General features: G+C 50.6%; 1 protein-coding gene across 1 annotated transcript; it reads right to left on the minus strand.

The window, feature by feature from the left end:
- Positions 1-3,029: 3,029 nt before the first annotated feature.
- On the minus strand, positions 3,030-11,758 carry LOC149428495 (ankyrin repeat domain-containing protein 9-like). The gene has a single exon (XM_089667335.1). The coding sequence runs from the start codon at positions 11,488-11,490 to the stop codon at positions 10,648-10,650; it is 843 nt and encodes a 280-aa protein (XP_089523461.1). The 5' UTR covers positions 11,491-11,758; the 3' UTR covers positions 3,030-10,647.
- Between the last annotated feature and the right edge of the window lie 271 nt (positions 11,759-12,029).

The raw sequence follows: 12,029 nt of genomic DNA on the forward strand, positions 1-12,029 counted from the left end.
ATGTAACTATGTAACTATATAACTATGTAACTATATAACTATGTAACTATATAACTATGTAACTATATAACTATGTAACTATGTAACTATGTAACTATGTAACTATATAACTATGTAACTATATAACTATGTAACTATATAACTATGTAACTATGTAACTATATAACTATGTAACTATATAACTATGTAACTATATAACTATATAACTATGTAACTATGTAACTATGTAACTATGTAACTATATAACTATGTAACTATATAACTATGTAACTATATAACTATGTAACTATATAACTATGTAACTATGTAACTATGTAACTATATAACTATGTAACTATATAACTATGTAACTATATATCTATGTAACTATATAACTATATAACTATGTAACTATGTAACTATATAACTATGTGACTATATAACTATGTAACTATGTAACTATATAACTATGTAACTATATAACTATGTAACTATGTAACTATATAAATATGTAACTATATAACTATATAACTATGTAACTATATAACTATGTAACTATATAACTATGTAACTATGTAACTATGTAACTATATAACTATGTAACTATATAACTATGTAACTATGTAACTATCTGACTATGTTACTATGCACAAGACATACATGGGTGCAGAAGAGCTGCAAGAGAACACTTACCTGCCTGTTCACAGAATGGACCCCGAGCTGCACCCGCGACAGAGAGTGACCCCCCATGTGTGCCGAAGATACGCCTAGGGACTGGCAGATCTAACCAATGAGTGCAGTGGGGGGGGCAGGGATTCAACACTCTCAGAAAGGTCAGATTCTGCAGAGTCCCCCCGCTGCACTTCGTGGTTCCTCCTGCTGGCCTGTGTATCCTGTGATAATGTAGGGATGGCAGATCTTACCAATGAGTCCAGCGGGGGGGAACAGAGATCCGACTCACCCAGAGGGGTCAAAATCTACAGACTTTTTGGGTGGCAGATCCCTAATTCCCCCGCTGCATTCAGTGGTTCCTCCTGCTGGCCTCTGTATCCTGTGATAATGTAGGAATGGCAGATCTTACCAATGAGAGCAGCGGGGGGAGCAGAGATCCGACACTCCTGGGTCATAGTCTGCATAGTCCTCAGGTGGTGGATCTCAGAACCCCCCTCTGCACTCCATGGTTCCTTCCACTGGCCCATGTGCTCTGTAGGGATGGCAGACCTTACCAATGAGTGCTGCGGGGGGAGCAGAGATCCGACACTCCTGGGTCATAGTCTGCATAGTCCTCAGGTGGTGGATCTCAGAACCCCCCTCTGCACTCCATGGTTCCTTCCACTGGCCCATGTGCTCTGTAGGGATGGCAGACCTTACCAATGAGTGCTGCGGGGGGAGCAGAGATCCGACACTCCTGGGTCATAGTCTGCATAGTCTTCAGATGGTGGATCTCAGAACCCCCCTCTGCACTCCATGGTTCCTTCCACTGGCCCATGTGCTCTGTAGGGACGGCAGACCTTACCAATGAATTCTGCGGGGGGAGCAGAGATCCGACACTCCTGGGTCATAGTCTGCATAGTCCTCAGGTGGTGGATCTCAGAACCCCCCTCTGCACTCCATGGTTCCTTCCACTGGCCCATGTGCTCTGTAGGGATGGCAGACCTTACCAATGAGTGCTGCGGGGGGAGCAGAGATCCGACACTCCTGGGTCATAGTCTGCATAGTCTTCAGGTGGTGGATCTCAGAACCCCCCTCTGCACTCCATGGTTCCTTCCACTGGCCCATGTGCTCTGTAGGGACGGCAGACCTTACCAATGAATTCTGCGGGGGGAGCAGAGATCCGACACTCCTGGGTCATAGTCTGCATAGTCCTCAGGTGGTGGATCTCAGAACCCCCCTCTGCACTCCATGGTTCCTTCCACTGGCCCATGTGCTCTGTAGGGATGGCAGACCTTACCAATGAGTGCTGCGGGGGGAGCAGAGATCCGACACTCCTGGGTCATAGTCTGCATAGTCTTCAGGTGGTGGATCTCAGAACCCCCCTCTGCACTCCATGGTTCCTTCCACTGGCCCATGTGCTCTGTAGGGACGGCAGACCTTACCAATGAATTCTGCGGGGGGAGCAGAGATCCGACACTCCTGGGTCATAGTCTGCATAGTCCTCAGGTGGTGGATCTCAGAACCCCCCTCTGCACTCCATGGTTCCTTCCACTGGCCCATGTGCTCTGTAGGGACGGCAGACCTTACCAATGAGTTCTGCGGGGGGAGCAGAGATCCGACACTCCTGGGTCATAGTCTGCATAGTCCTCAGGTGGTGGATCTCAGAACCCCCCTCTGCACTCCATGGTTCCTTCCACTGGCCCATGTGCTCTGTAGGGACGGCAGACCTTACCAATGAGTTCTGCGGGGGGAGCAGAGATCCGACACTCCTGGGTCATAGTCTGCATAGTCCTCAGGTGGTGGATCTCAGAACCCCCCTCTGCACTCCATGGTTCCTTCCACTGGCCCATGTGCTCTGTAGGGACGGCAGACCTTACCAATGAGTTCTGCGGGGGGAGCAGAGATCCGACACTCCTGGGTCATAGTCTGCATAGTCCTCAGGTGGTGGATCTCAGAACCCCCCTCTGCACTCCATGGTTCCTTCCACTGGCCCATGTGCTCTGTAGGGACGGCAGACCTTACCAATGAGTTCTGCGGGGGGAGCAGAGATCCGACACTCCTGGGTCATAGTCTGCATAGTCCTCAGGTGGTGGGTCTCAGAACCCCCCTCTGCACTCCATGGTTCCTTCCACTGGCCCATGTGCTCTGTAGGGACGGCAGACCTTACCAATGAGTTCTGCGGGGGTACCAGGGATCCGACACTCCTGGAAGGGTCAGAGTCTTCAGGTGACGGTTCTTCCTCTCTCCCTTCTGCTCGCTGACCTGGAACCCCCATGTGATCTCCGGTGCTGGAACTCCTGCCGCTGACCCTCTGAAGGAAGGATGAGGATATCAGGCAGTCAGCGCTGGCCCTTGTCATCCTCCTCCCGGGACAATCAGCGCCATCATATACAATATTCTTCAGGTTTGTCTTTATTCCCAATAAATATATAATATTCCGGATTACAGCGATCCATATACAGTACAAATCATAACATATCGCGTTGGAGGCGGGGCCATGAGCGCACCATTCTCTTCACTGATTGGCTAGAATTGGTCAGTGGTAGAGCAGACCGACCAATGGAGAGCCGCGGCAGCCGTCGTGACTGTCCAAACAGAAAGCCCAGCCCCAGCTCTGCCCTTCCTGGCTGCACCTCGGCTACTGCCGGCCATACACGGGTCCAATTCCCAACGATTTTCATATGAAAATCAGACCTAAGAATAATCGCCCGATTTTCTCTCTCTCTGTTAGTGGGGCGACGGCAGCGGCTGATTTTCGTGGTTCCTCCCCATTTCGTTTATCCAGCATGCCGGAAAATTCATGAAAAACGACCGATTTTCGAAATCATTGATGGCGCCATCAGATTACAGAACGAACAACGTTTTGATTTTTGGAAAAAAATCGTTTGGAATTCAAACCACGTATGGCCTGCAATACGGCCTATTTATGAAAACAGACCGACAATCTGCACATTCGTCCTGTGCAAGTGGGGGCATCGAATTCTGCTCAACGACCTTCCCTGCGGGCTGAACCGGGAAAATCCCACATTATGGCCACTAGATGGAGCCCACAGTCCTAGTATTTATTTCCTGCGATCATCAGCTACATCTAGTGGCCGTAACGCGGAACTTCCCGACTCGCTCTGTTCTGTATGAATGAATAACATTCGACCCGAAGAGGACAGAGTCGGGCAGAATGGGATTGTGCCGCCACCTACACAGCAATATCGCAGGGCGGGCAATCGGCTCGATATATAAATCCCTGAAGACAGGCAGAAGGGGGGTATATATATATATATATATGTGTGTGTATATACTTTATATATCTATATACACATCACATACATATACTCAGGCAGACCCTGTATATACGGAATATCTGATCTGTATAATCCGGCGCGCCCCTCGGGGTGAAGTTCCATTCCCTGCATACGGCTCGGCCCACCTACCGCTTCATACTGACCTCTCCAGCACCTCCCCCGGATACATTGGCGCACAGGTCTTCCCCCGAGGAGGTGACGTCATCGCGCTCTCTGCGCTCCAACACCGACCAGTTATAAGTACTGTGGCTGAATCGGAAGGTAGATCCTCGGGGGAGGGTTGGAGTGGTGAGTATACGGCGGGGGAGGGGGCGGGGCTTACACACAAGGTGAGTGGCGGGAACGGTGACAACGTCTCTTTACATCAGAACACGGCTCCGCTGTGAAGCAACTGAAACCATCAGACAGGAAAACTGTCCGTTTTGGGGGCGAGGAGCGGAGGGGGAACGCTTGGCATGCTGGTCCAGGCTGCGAAGGGCGTGGCATGCTGGGTGTTGTAGTTCAGCTCCCGGAAACCTTTACAAAAATCAAGGAAAGTGCAATTCCCCCATTACAGCATCACAAGGTTCCATTATAGTCCGTCTGGCCCCGCCCACTTCTGCCAATCTTGGGGTCACCTGTACACCTAGGAGTGGCTGGGATCACCCCAACGCCCGTCATACACAGTGCGGCACACAGCAGCCTCAGGAGAGAAGCCATGCTTATAGGGCAGTCCCACCCCATACGCAGGACGTCTGCATGGAGGATGCTGTGCAGAATACGGAAGGATGGAGGAGGATCTATGGAGCATTTATGGTGGATCTATGATGGAGCTACGGAGGATATATGGTGGATCTACGATGGAGCAATGGAGGATCTATGGTGGATCTATGGAGGATCTATGGTGGTTCTATGATGGAGCTATGGAGGATCTATGAAGAATCTGTGATGGAGCAATGGAGGATCTATGGAGGATCTATGGTGGTTCTATGATGGAGCTATGGAGGATCTATCAAGGATCTATGGTGGATCTATTGATGATATATGCTGGATCTATGGAGGATCTATGGTGGATCTATGATGGAGCTATGGAGGATCTATGATGGATCTGTGATAGAGCTATGGAGGATCTGTAATGGATATATGGAGGATCTATGGTGGCTATATGAAGGATCTATGGTGGATATATGAAGGATCTATGGAGGATCTATGGTGTATCTATGATGGATCTACGGTGGATATATGGAGGATCTACGGTGGATCTATGATGGAGCTATGGTGTAGCTATGATGGAGCTATGGTGGATCTATGATGGAGCAATGAAGGATCTATGGTGGATCTACAGTGGATCTATGGTGGATCTGTGGAGGATCTATGGTGGGACATCGGTGAACGGGAAGGAGAGGCCACGTGATTGACCAATCAGGGTAGCTTCCTAACTAATGTGGGTGGAACTTGTCCAGATGTTGGCAATCCCAAATTTAGAGTTGAATCCCCTCAAAGTCTGGGGGGGAATGACATAAGGAATGGGGAGCTGGGCACTGCCATTGGGGGTGGACTGGTGGGGGCGGGGCTATTTGTGAACCAATCCAAAAACATTATTTGATATAAATTAATTAAAAAAAAACAAATATCACGAAAATACTCCCCCCCTCTCCGAAACTCCCCCCCACAAAAAAAGACTAACAACCCCCGATAATAACAGGAACAAACAGAGGCAACAAAGGGGATGATTGCCCAAAGAGCTAGCAATCAGAATTAGTCCAATTTCCTAACTGCCCCCCCCCTCCGCCCCCCCAAGCAGTGGGTGGGGTTTCCTATCAGAAATGGGTTCCAACAGATCTATGAAGTTCCAGGGGGTCCCTCTAAGGACTGGCCTCCATGGATGCTGGATTGGCCGGGCCGTCCCGGGGGGCACAGAATCACAGGGAGGGTGATTGGGGCCCTCAGGTGGGGGTTACCTGCATGATTGGGGGTGATTGGCACTGAGATGGTGTTACCCATGTGGGCGGGGTTATCCATGTGGGTGGGGTTATCTGTGTGGGAAGGGTTAGCTATATGGGAGGGGTTACCCCGTGTGGGAGGGATTACCCCATGTGGGCGGGGTCACCCATGTGGGTGGGGTTATCAGTGTGGAGTTATCCGTGTGGGTGGGGCTACGTGGGCAGGGTTACCCATGTGGGTGGGGTTATTTGTATGGGTGGGGGTTACACCATGTGGGCGGTGTCACCTATGTGGATGTTGTCACCCATGTGGGTGTGGTTACCCATGTGGGTGGGGTTATCTGTAAATGCAGTTATCTGTGTGGGTGGGGCTATGTGGGCAGGGTAACCCATCTGGGTGGGGTTATTTGTATGGGTAGGGTTACCCATGTGGGTGGGGTTATCTGTGTGGGAAGGGTTATCCATATGGGTGGGGCTGTGTGGGCAGGGTTACCCATCTGGGTGGGGTTATTTGTATGGGTGGGGTTACCCATGTGGGTGGGGTTATCTGTGTGGGAAGGGTTATCCATATGGGTGGGGCTATGTGGGCAGGGTTACCCATTAGGCTGGGGTAATTTTTATGGGTGGGGCTGTGTGGGCAGGGTTACCCATCTGGGTGGGGCTATGTAGGCAGGGTTACCCATGTGGGTGGGGTTTACCCCTGTGGGCGGGGTTATTCATGCCTGGGGGAATAGTCTGAAATGCCCCCCAGTGATTTGTTCGGGACAATCAATGATAAAACAGGTGACAGGTAGCAAAGCCATAAAACTCCTCCCACCTCCCCCAACTCCTCCCCCCAATGTCAATCACATGACCTTCCCTCTCCAATACCAAATGGTGGTGATCAATGAAGCCGCATCAGCTCTGGATGGCGGGGAGATCACCCTCCACCCCCCACCAAGGATCCTGACTGACACCTCCCTCTTAGGTGACCCCGCCTTCAATATCATCAACAGGAAGTCAATAGTTAAAAAAAGAACGAACTTAAATTGATACAAAATGTAAAATTCTCCATCATTCAGACCCATCCATTGTGTAATGTGTGATAAAGGCAGAGGTCTCAGGTGACGTCATTGTGTCATGTGTGATAAAGGCAGAGGTCTCAGGTGACGTCATTGTGTCATGTGTGATAAAGGCAGAGGTCTCAGGTGACGTCATTGTGTCATGTGTGATAAAGGCAGGGGTCTCAGGTGACGTCATTGTGTCATGTGTGATAAAGGCAGAGGTCTCAGGTGACGTCATTGTGTCATGTGTGATAAAGGCAGAGATCTCAGGTGACGTCATTGTGTCATGTGTGATAAAGGCAGAGGTCTCAGGTGACGTCATTGTGTCATGTGTGATAAAGGCAGGGGTCTCAGGTGACGTCATCGTGCAATGTATGATGAAAGCAGAGGTCTCAGGTGACGTCATTGTGTAATGTATGATGAAAGCAGAGGTCTCAGGTGACGTCATTGTGTAATGTGTGATGATAGCAGAGGTCTCAAGTGACGTCATTGTGTAATGTATGATAAAAGCAGAGGTCTCAGGTGATGTCATTCTATAACGTATGATAAAAGCCGAGGTCTCAGGTGACGTCATTGTGTCATGTGTGATAAAGGCAGAGGTCTCAGGTGATGTCATTGTGTAATGTGTGATAAAAGCAGAGGTCTCAGGTGACGTCATTGTGTAATGTATGATAAAAGCAGAGGTCTCAGGTGATGTCATTCTATAACGTGATAAAAGCAGAGGTCTCAGGTGACGTCATTGTGTAATGTATGATGAAAGCAGAGGTCTCAGGTGACGTCATTGTGTAATGTATGATAAAAGCAGAGGTCTCAGGTGATGTCATTCTATAACGTGATAAAAGCAGAGGTCTCAGGTGACGTCATCGTGTAATGTGTGATGAAAGCAGAGGTCTCAGGTGACGTAATTGTGTAATGTGTGATGAAAGCAGAGGTCTCAAGTGACGTCATTGTGTAATGTATGATAAAAGCAGAGGTCTCAGGTGATGTCATTCTATAACGTGATAAAAGCAGAGGTCTCAGGTGACGTCATTTTGTAATGTGAGATGAAAGCAGAGGTCTCAGGTGACGTCATCGTGTAATGTATGATAAAAGCAGAGGTCTCAGGTGACGTCATTGTGTCATGTGTGATAAAGGCAGAGGTCTCAGGTGACGTCATTGTGTCATGTGTGATAAAGGCAGAGGTCTCAGGTGACGTCATTGTGTCATGTGTGATAAAGGCAGGGGTCTCAGGTGACGTCATCGTGCAATGTATGATGAAAGCACAGGTCTCAGGTGATGTCATCGTGTAATGTATGATGAAAGCAGAGGTCTCAGGTGACGTCATTGTGTAATGTGTGATGATAGCAGAGGTCTCAAGTGACGTCATTGTGTAATGTATGATAAAAGCAGAGGTCTCAGGTGATGTCATTCTATAACGTATGATAAAAGCCGAGGTCTCAGGTGACGTCATTGTGTAATGTGTGATAAAAGCAGAGGTCTCAGGTGACGTCATTGTGTAATGTATGATAAAAGCAGAGGTCTCAGGTGATGTCATTCTATAACGTGATAAAAGCAGAGGTCTCAGGTGACGTCATCGTGTAATGTATGATGAAAGCAGAGGTCTCAGGTGACGTCATTGTGTAATGTATGATAAAAGCAGAGGTCTCAGGTGATGTCATTCTATAACGTGATAAAAGCAGAGGTCTCAGGTGACGTCATTGTGTAATGTATGATAAAAGCAGAGGTCTCAGGTGATGTCATTCTATAACGTGATAAAAGCAGAGGTCTCAGGTGACGTCATCGTGTAATGTATGATGAAAGCAGAGGTCTCAGGTGACATCATCGTGTAATGTGTGATAAAAGCAGAGGTCTCAGGTGACGTCATTGTGTAATGTATGATAAAAGCAGAGGTCTCAGGCGATGTCATTCTATAACATGTGATAAAAGCAGAGGTCTCAGGTGACGTCATTTTGTAATGTGTGATGAAAGCAGAGGTCTCAGGTGACATCATCGTGTAATGTATGATGAAAGCAGAGGTCTCAGGTGACATCATCGTGTAATGTATGATACAAGCAGAGGTCTCAGGTGACGTCATCGTGTCATGTATGATAAAAGCAGAGGTCTCAGGTGATGTCATTCTATAACGTATGATAAAAGCTGAGGTCTCAGGTGACGTCATTGTGTAATGTATGATAAGAGCAGAGGTCTCAGGCGACGTCATCGTGTAATGTGTGATAAAAGCCGAGGTCTCAGGTGACGTCATTGTGTAATGTATGATAAAAGCCGAGGTCTCAGGTGACGTCATCGTGTAATGTATGATACAAGCAGAGGTCTCAGGTGACGTCATCGTGTAATGTATGATAAAAGCCGAGGTCTCAGGTGACGTCATCGTGTAATGTATGATACAAGCAGAGGTCTCAGGTGACGTCATTGTGTAATGCAGCTTGCTGCCACTGTGAGGGACCATAAATCTCAGCCCCGCCCCCAGACACCGCAATCAGCGTCTTCTCTGTACCCAATGTACCTGGAGTCTCTGTGGCCCCTGGCAGACCTGGGGGGTTGCGGTAAAACATGCGTTTTTGTTGCGCATCGCCGCGATTAGTTCATTTAGAAAGACAATCAGATTAGGAATACAAAAAAAAAATGGCCGCTCTAAACGAACGCAAACCGCAAACAATGCGCAACGAGGGACCAATCAGGTGTGAAGGGGCCCCAGAGTCCAGTCTGACTCCTCCCCTCAGCAACCAGTCAATGTCTCCATTTCCTGCCTTGGCAACAGGAATGGGAGAAGCTGATTGGTTGGTGGAAGGGAAGCCGGGAAATGAGAGATACAATGTAACAAATGTGGGAAACAAATCATTCCGAGGATTCATTGAACGTCAATAATGCGCCAAACCAGCCGGTCCCGGGAGTCGGTGACATGGCCGCCGTGACCTCATCCAGCTCGCCATTGGTTGGATTACGGTGTATTTCCTCTTTGGGGGGGGAGTGGCCTCCTGTTGGAATGACCAGGAAGCCGTTGTCTAGCCGGTCCCGGGAGTCGGTGACATGGCCGCTGTGACCTCATCCAGCTCGTCCTCTTTGGGGGGGGGGGGGGTCTCCGATTGGAATGACCAGGAAGCCGTTGTCTAGCCGGTCCCGGGAGTCGGTGACATGGCTGCCGTGACCTCATCCAGCTCGTCCTCTTTGGGGGGGGGGGGGGTCTCCGATTGGAATGACCAGGAAGCCGTTGTCTAGCCGGTCCCGGGAGTCGGTGACATGGCCGCCGTGACCTCATCCAGCTCGCCATTGGTTGGATTACGGTGTATTTCCTCTTTGGGGGGGTCTCCAGTTGGAATGACCAGGAAGTTGTTTAGCCGGTCCCGGGTGTCGGTGACATGGCTGCCGTGACCTCATCCAGCTCGTTCTCTTTGGGGAGAGGGGGGTCTCCGGTTGGAATGACCAGGAAGCCGTTGTGTAGCCGGTCCCGGGTGTCGGTGACATGGCTGCCGTGACCTCATCCAGCTCGTCCTCTTTGGGGAGGGGGGGGTCTCCGGTTGGAATGACCAGGAAGTTGTTTAGCCGGTCCCGGGTGTCGGTGACATGGCTGCCGTGACCTCATCCAGCTCGTCCTCTTTGGGGAGGGGGGGGTCTCCGGTTGGAATGACCAGGAAGCCGTTGTGTAGCCGGTCCCGGGTGTCGGTGACATGGCCGCCGTGACCTCATCCAGCTCGTCCTCTTTGGGGGGGGGGGGGGAGTGGCCTCCGGTTGGAATGACCAGGAAGCCGTTGTCTAGCCGGTCCCGGGCAATGGCTTCAAGGCGTGAGGTATGGGGAGCGCCTTGACGCTGTGCGGGAAGTGGGCCGGGGACAGACACTGCAGGACCTTTTGCATAGCCGTCAGGTACAAGGTGGCGGGCGTGGTGCCCACCAGGAAGTGGAACTTGTCTTCCCCCAGCAGAGGAGTCCAGAATTGGGGGTTCTCCTTCAGGACCTCCCTCATCTTGAAGTTGGGGGACGGGGAGAAGAGCAGCAAGTAATACAAGCAGAGTTTCTTGGAGTCCACGTTGACCTTGGAGCTCCACAGCTGCTCCAGGATGATATCCAGTGGGGTCTCCCCTTTGCGGTCCAGGAGTTCCGGAGACGCCCCGTTGCCCAGGAGGATGAGGACGGTTTCGGCGCTGAGCAGGTCGCAGGCCAGGTGTAGCGGGGTCTTCCCGTCGGAGAGATGGAAGCAGCTGGCTCGGTTGATGTAGGAGCGAAGGCTCGGCAGCTTGTGGGAGATCTCGATGATCATGACGAGGATGTCTCTCCGGTCGTAGGTGACGGCCAGGGCCAGGTGGGGCGCAGCCGGAGGACAGCAGCAGAATTTGACCCCCGGCACTTTGAGGGCTTCCTCCGGAAAGTGAGACAGCAGATATTGGGCGTAGCGCTGGTGATTGTGCACCACGGCGTACATGAGCGCGTCGGAGGGGGAATAGCATCTCAGCGAGGCGTCTTCTTCCCAATGGAAATATTCCATGGTCCTCATCTCCTCCAGCTTCCAGACGGGTTCCTGGTCCCGCACGGCCTGGTAGAACATATAGGAATAGTATTTACATTGCTCGTCCTGCACGCTGACTTGGTTGCTGCACATCGCTGCTCGCCCCGATTGGCCCCCAACAACGGCAGATTTCCTCGCAGGGAATCTCCAGGCGCAATGTTTAGTCCTCCATGCAGTCGTTGATGGGAGAAGGAGACTGCGGTGGCTTACGACACCCTTGATGAAGGTTCATGTTGCCTCCTGCCACCGTTAACGCTTGCAATTCTGGCGATAAGGGTCTACAAGAGCTGGAGGAGACCCCCGCATGCAGGTTCCTTGGAGCTGAAGCATCTGATGGCCTCCCCTCCCTCTCTAACCTCTGACAGGAGGAAAGCCTCCCTCCCTCCCCCCTTCTTCTGATGAGTCCTCCCCAGCTGCTTGCTGCAGTGCTCCAAGCCGGTCCCCTTCAGCGTGTGCTGCTTGTATGAGGGAGCTGGGTGGAACATGCATTGGGGATGATGGCAGTGGAGTACACCCCTCCCCCATCATACATCACATGCAGCATTTTCTGCAGGAGAAAGTGGCATTCCAATGAATCTTAGCTGGTTGGCAAAGAACCCTCAACTTACACAGCATACACAGTGCAATCTGTA

The sequence above is a fragment of the Staurois parvus genome, unplaced genomic scaffold, assembly GCF_062004578.1.
Source record: "Staurois parvus isolate SC_StPar_1 unplaced genomic scaffold, SC_StPar_1.0 ptg003193l, whole genome shotgun sequence".
NCBI lineage: Eukaryota > Metazoa > Chordata > Amphibia > Anura > Ranidae > Staurois > Staurois parvus.